The sequence below is a fragment of the Colobus angolensis genome, unplaced genomic scaffold (assembly GCF_000951035.1).
Source record: "Colobus angolensis palliatus isolate OR3802 unplaced genomic scaffold, Cang.pa_1.0 Scaffold328, whole genome shotgun sequence".
In the NCBI taxonomy this organism is placed as follows: Eukaryota; Metazoa; Chordata; class Mammalia; order Primates; family Cercopithecidae; genus Colobus; species Colobus angolensis.
The window spans coordinates 1,968,322-1,975,316 of record NW_012116577.1 but is presented as its reverse complement, the minus strand read 5'-3'; the positions used below and the strand labels follow the sequence as shown (position 1 = coordinate 1,975,316).

At 41.2% G+C, this 6,995-nt stretch overlaps 1 protein-coding gene across 2 annotated transcripts in view; it reads right to left on the bottom strand.

Moving 5' to 3' along the window:
• Window positions 1-6,995, bottom strand: part of AFF1 (AF4/FMR2 family, member 1) — a 212,722-nt gene that overhangs the window by 196,239 nt on the left and 9,488 nt on the right. For both annotated transcript variants that reach the window (XM_011951799.1, XM_011951801.1), the window contains exon 2: window positions 1,991-2,064. In XM_011951799.1, coding sequence (XP_011807189.1) covers window positions 1,991-2,028 — 38 coding nt within the window. In that variant the 5' untranslated portion in view covers window positions 2,029-2,064. The remainder of the gene's footprint in view (window positions 1-1,990; window positions 2,065-6,995) is intronic.

Here is a 6,995-nt window from a genome sequence, read left to right as displayed (position 1 = left end):
GGCACACCACTCGGGAAGTTCTGAATTAGAAAGCCTGTGTTCTGATTAAAAGAGCTGAAGCTATTCAATTCTGTCTGAGCACTGCTACATGGCAATGCAAGCCCAGGGTTGCTAAATCTTAAATTTTTCATGAGAAGATAGAAGATTGTTATGTAAAAAACATTGGCAGATAATTTCTTTCAGAATTCTGTGACAGGCCAACCAAAACCCATATGTTGACCAGATCTGTCCCACAGTCCACCAGCTTACAAGTTCTGATTTAAATGCAAAAATGAAATCGTACAAGTGCCAGCAAAGAACACATGACATTATTTTCACAATCTTGGAGGAGGAAAGACCTTTCTAAGCACAATCAAGGCCAGAATCCATAAAGGACAAGACATTTAACTACATAAAAATGTAAAACATATGTGTAACCCAACATTATGAATAAACCTAAAGACAAATGATAACAGCTTTCCCCCAGGCTCTAGCAGAATGTGGATTGCAGCAGTCAGGGTCAACTGTCTTCCCTTTGGTGAGGGGAGAGAGTAAACCAAGTTTAACAGCCCCACAGTGATGACCAGGAACTGAATCATTTCCTAAGTGAACCAGAAAGGGGGAGAAGTGGGAGAACATTTGGGATGGTCTACAATTGCAGGCACCATCATCTATTCTGTGGCATTATAAATATTAGTTAAATAAATCTGAGTCTACATTTCCTATAATGTTTTTATTTTTTAGACTAGTCAAATGCAGTAGCAAGAAGGGTGAAAATAATTCTATCATAAATAGAAATTATGGCTGGGCATGGTAGCTCACACCTGTAATCCCAGCACTTTGGGAGGCCGAGGCAGATGGATCACCGGGGGTCTGGAATTCGGGACCAGCCTGACCAACATGGTGAAACCCTGTCTCTACTAAAAATACAAAAATTAGCCAGGTGTGGTGGCATGTGCCTGTAGTCCCAGCTACTTGGGAGGCTGAGGCAGGGGAATCACTTGAACCTGGGAGGCAGAGGTTGCAGTGAGCCAAGATCATGGCACTATACTCCAGCCAGGGTAACAGGAGCAAAACTTTGTCTCAAAAAATAATAATAATTAATTAATTAATAGAAATTATGATAAAAGTAACAATAAAAACAATTCTGTAATTGCTAGAATGTTACTACAAGGGGTAGTAGTAATATTTAAAAACATTTAATATGTTTTTGGTGTGGTGCAGAGGCTCACACCTGTAATTTCAGTACTTTGGGAGGCCGAGGCAGGGGGATCACCTGAGGTCAGGGGTTCGAGACCATCCTGGTCAACCTGGTGAATCCCAGCTACTTGGGAGGCTGAGGCAGGAGAATCGCTTGAACCTGGGAGGTGGAGGTCGCAGTGAACCGAGGTTGCACCACTGCACTCCATCCTGGGCAACAGAGTGAGACTCCATTTAATAGTTTAAATAAAAACTAATCAGTGATAATTCTCTCTGAATGTCAAATGAGTTATTGTTTAAAACTGCTTCAAAATGTTAATATGATCCCCTCAATCAACACTGATCAATTACTATATGCAAGAAGGCACTAAATTGTGTGTGCAGAGTTGGAGGGAGAGATGTGAAAGGGGCAAAATATAAATATGAAGGAATTCCCTCCTTCACGGCTTTCCGGATGAGGTGGATTTGTTTATTTATTTCAAGCACAGGCTGAGCATGTGTACGCTTTCCCCAAATCAGTGCAATCTTGTTATCCTGAACACAGCATTAGAATGCTGATTTAATCATTAAAATTAACATCTACATTTTTAAAAAATGAGTTAACAGACTTGGCAATTGCTAGATTTAAAAGACAATATGTAGCCAGTCCAACAAGTTTGACTTCATGTAGAGAAAACTGGACATTTCAAACATTTTCCTGCACCAGTGAGTTCTTAAGTTGCAAAACTGAAAAAGACCAAACTTATTCATTGAAAAGTAGATTATAAAATTAAATATCAGCATGTCTTTGAATCACAGATTCCACGCTTACCTGTTGCCACCGCTGTTGACTCTTTCCGTAAATGCCATTGTTTCCAGTCAGTGGAAAGTGGCAAGTCTGTTCATCTGAAAGAGAAACAAACAGCAGCCCGTGAACATTAGCCTGTGGGTAAATTCAGGGATACACATGACCTGTAAGAAGTTTTCCTGGAGACAGAATTCCAAGTTCTCATTTGAATTAGAAAATGGTTCTCCAATTCCCAAGTTGCATGAATAAACTCTCCAGTATATATCAAAGGCCAATTGCACTTTTAACTGTGAGGCTGCTTCTCAAAGCCATTTCAGCAAGAAAACAATGTGCACAAGTTTACCATAAGGAGGAGGGGGAGGAGAAAAGGAAATACCATTCCCCTGGTGCCTACTTTGTGCCAAGCATTGTGTTAAATATAAATAAGCCCTTTGAAAAATGGCATTTCATTAATACATTATAATAAAGTTGCAAGGCAGATACTAATATCCTATTTTATAGATAAGAAAATGGAGACTCAAAATCATAAAAAAAAAAAGTAGACTCAGTTTTAAGTAATTTGCCTAAGGTTACAGGTTGTGTCAGCATCCTCACTAGAATTAAAAGGAAGAAAAGTTAAGAGTGTCAAGTATGCAAGAGAAAGGAAATCAACAGGTCATTCTCACAGGAGAATGCAACACTTCACAAGAAAAGTGGGTCCTGGTAACAATCAATCTTAAGATTTTACTTCCACTCATCAAAGGTACTTAATCAAAACAAAACAAAACCCAAATAAAACAACTACTGAGCATTCTTTCAAAACAAGACTGAATTTCGGGGAAAAATTAGTATCCAATCTGGGCAGATAGTCTTGCTACTATCTTGTGTAACTCTGGACACAGCCTCTCCTTATGGTTAACACTGTCTACAGCTGTTTCCTTTTCCCTCTCTAGTGAGTATTTATAAATTGACTACACTTATCCTAACTTGCATTAAATAGTTTGTTTTACTTTTCAAACATCCTTAAGGCAAAGGTAGGTTACTAAATTATCTTAGTACAGACTCCACAAACCATTTGATACAAATGGAAACACACATTAAATTTGTAATCATTTTAACTTACCTCTGTTTAACAGGCTGTTACAATTTTGGCTGAGGTTGAAACACTGAATATAGTCCTTGATAGCTCTATTCTTACTCCTGATAAGGTCTTTTATCTCCCTCTCCATGGAATTTAAATTGCTGACTTGCTAACTACAATGTTTCCATACTAGCAGACATAATTTGTCACTCTATCTCCTCTTTCAAAAGACTGCAGCATGGATGTTGCAAATACTCTAGTTAACTCACACTAGCAGAGATCTGCTTTTCAGGGTCAAACATGTGTCACTCCTCTGACCAGCAATAGTGGCCCCCTAGGCAAGTTTTCTCAATTCTCCAACTCAATCCCCACTCTTCTCCCTCCCCTTTCCTCACCACTTACTATTGCTCACTTTCTCCTTTTTCTCTTTCTCTGCATCCCTCGCTCTACCCTTGCCTTTGCTGCTCACACTTTCTCTCTCTTGACTTGCAGGGCTGGCACACAGTAAGTGATCAATAAAACACTATTGCATTCCTGTTGGCATTATTCTTCATAACACTTCTGTGGATGCACCTGAAGAGTCCCTGATGGCAGTTCCTCACATGACCCTCCCAAAGAAGATGCTCAACCTGCTTTCAACCCAATAGAACCCACCCCTAGGGCTCTTTGGTGGACAGTGATAACAGTAGGAAAGGAGACAGGTTGGGCTGTTGGGTGGCTATCAATCTGAGAGGGGTCCTGAGTTCACTTGTTTGTTCACTGACTGACAGAACCAACAAATATATCCTGAGTATCTGCTCTAAGCCAGGTACTAAGAAAAAAGAGAGTGGGCCGGATGTGGTGGCTCAATCCTGTAATCCCAGCACTTTGGGAGGCCAGGGTGGGCTGAATGCTTGTGCTCAGGAGTTCCAGACCAGCCTGGGCAACATGACAAGACCCCGTCTCTGCTAAAAATAAAAATAAATGGCCAGGTGTGGTGGTGCATGCCTGTGGTCCCAGCTACTCTACTCAGGAGGCTGAGGTGGGAGGATTGCATGAGTAGGGATGCAGGTGGGGACAGGTGGGGGGGTGATGTAGGTTGCAGTGAGCTGAGATTGCACCATTGCCCTCCAGCCTGGGTAACACAGCAAGGCCCTGTCTCAAAACACATAAAAAATAAATAGAGTGAAGAAAAGACTCTTGCTACCACTGAGCTTACATACTACAGAAGGTAAGCAAAGACACATTCAGTAAAATAGATAGATGTTAGAAAAGCAAAATGGGAGTATAGAGTGCAGAGAGGTATCAAGGTAGGGTACTGCAGTTTTATGTAGGGTGGTCAGAGAACACAACATTTGAGGAAAGACTTAAAGTGAGGAGCAAGCCATGGAGATCTGTAATGAAAAAGGGTCCTCGAGACTGGTAAATAGAAGACTGAAAGAGTGAGCAACGCCCTAGGTCTCACCGCTCAGGAGCACTACAGATTCTTGGGTAGGTGAATGGGGTTCAAAGTGAGAGAGACCATAGCTTCTGAGGAATCGAGCCCCTGGACACAGCCAGGGACCTATCTGTGCAACTAAAACCCTTAACTTCGTGAGAGGCTTGATCTTTCCCCACAGCGGGAGAGAGGGGCAGGAAGACCGCGTCATGAGATTACTGACTGATATCTCAGTTGTGTCTCACAACAAGGACCAAAGTCAGCCTAAGCAAGGCTGTTGAGGGTGATGTGTGATTTCCACAGCTGTATGAATAGCCCAGATACACACTACGATACGTTATGAATGTTAGGTTATGTTAGGTTCGAATGGTGGCCTACTACAGTCAGGAAATTATTATTCTAAACCACCACTAAGAAAGAAATTTAGCGTATGCTTCAATTTAGCAATTCTCCTTTAAGGAATCATTCCTTAAAATACAGTCACATGTGTACAAGGAGGTATGTGCAATAAAATATTGCTTGTAAGAGTAAGAAAATTGGTAACAACCTAATACATATCATTTTAAAAATGGCTAATTATGATACATCATAATGAGATGCCTTAAAACATCAAAAAGAACCACATAGGTTTATCTAAGCAAGATCTAAATAAAATGTACAATGTGAGCCAAGTTTTTTGTTTGTTTGTTTAATGCTTTATTATTAAGTTTAGACATACACACAAAGTTTGGAATAGCATATACCAAACTGTTAATAGTAGTTTTCTGGAAAGGGAAGAGATTTGGTGAAGAGGCCAGAGCAGGAGATGTAAAAGGGCATCTTCACCTTTTATTCTGTTATGATATCAATCTTTCAATATAATCCTCCACGGGTCAAGCATGGTGGCTCACGCCTGTAATCCCAACACTCTGGGAGGCCGAGGTAGGAGGACTACGTAAGTTCAGGATCAGCCCTCGCAACATACTGACATCTTGTCTCTACAAAAAATAAAAAAATTAGCTGGGCATAGTGGCACATGCCTGTAGTCCTAGCTACTGAGGAGGCTGAGGCAGGAGGATAGGTTGAGCCCAGGAAGGAGGAGGCTGCAGTGAACCGTGATCTGTGCCACTGCACTGCAACCTGGGTAACAGAGCAAGACTCTGTCTTATTAAAAAAAAAAAAATTGGGAAAGGCTGGGCAAGGTGGCACATGTCTGTGGTCCCAGCTACTCAAAAGGCTAAGGTGAGAGGGTAGCTCGAACCCAGGAGGTGGAGGCTACAGCGAGCTATGATCACACCACTGCACTTCAGCCTGTGTGAAAGAGCAAGGCCCTGCCTCAAAAAAAAAAAGAAAAAAAGGAAAAGAAAATAGGGAACATATTAACTTGGCTCTATTTAAAAACAGAGTAGTGCTGTACAGCAGAAAGAAGCTAGGCTCAAGTGAGCTGCATGATCGCCTTGGACAAGTTAAGCTCTATCAGCCTCTGCACCCCTACGTGTAAAACGGAGCGCTTCCTACCTAGAGTAACGGAGAAGCATATATCGTATCATCGAGCTAAAATACGTAGCACACTGACACATCATAGCAGCGATATCCACATTAAATTTTATGTGAATGATGCAAACTTTATTTCATTTTGGAATGTTCCACGGCAGGAATGTACATTACTATCTAAGTGACCCTTCTATAGTCCTCCTTCTCTTGCTTACCAAATTTATTCAGAAATTAAAGTGTCATGTGTATCAAATTGCTTTTCTTCCCCAAATAAACAACTCACAATTCAAGAATGTGTATACACATATATGTGTGAGTATATACACATATATGTAACTTTTATGGACACTCACACCACATACATATAGAGAGAGAAAAAAAGAAAGAAGATGAATATAAAAGGTGACTCAAGATGTTTTGAAATATTCTGTTCACTTAGGTCATTAAGTGCCTCCAAACCTAGTACACTCTGGGGAACCTACTCTCAAGAGTCTTTATGACATGCTGGTAGAAGATCCGCTTTGCAACCAGCTATAAGACCTCCAGGCCGGATGCAGTGGCTCACGCCTGTAATCCCAGCTCTTTCGGAGACCAAGGAGGGCAAATCACGAGGTCAAGAGATTGAGACCATCCTGGTTAACACGGTGAAACCCTGTCTCTACTAAAAATAAAAAAAAAAAATTTAGCCAGGTGTGGCGTTGGGCGCCTGCAGTTCCAGCTACTTGGGGGGTGAGACAGGAGATGCAGCTTGAGATGCATGAATCCATGAGATGCAGCTTGCAGTGAGTGGAGTCCACTGCACTCCATTCTGTGTGACAGAGCGAGACTCTGTCAAAAAAAAAAAAAACCTTGAGAAAATTATTCTTCTTCTCTAAGGCCTCAGCTTTCTCATCAGTAATACAGGACTTCATGGGATTGTTGTCAGGTGACATAAAATAATATTTGTATAAGTCTTAGCACAATGACTGGCTCATGGTAAACATTCAATAAATGGTAGTAGTTGTTCTAGTTATTTTTTTGGCTGGCCAAACCATGTGCTGCGGCAACTCCATACACTAGGGAAGCTTGCTTGCTTGCTT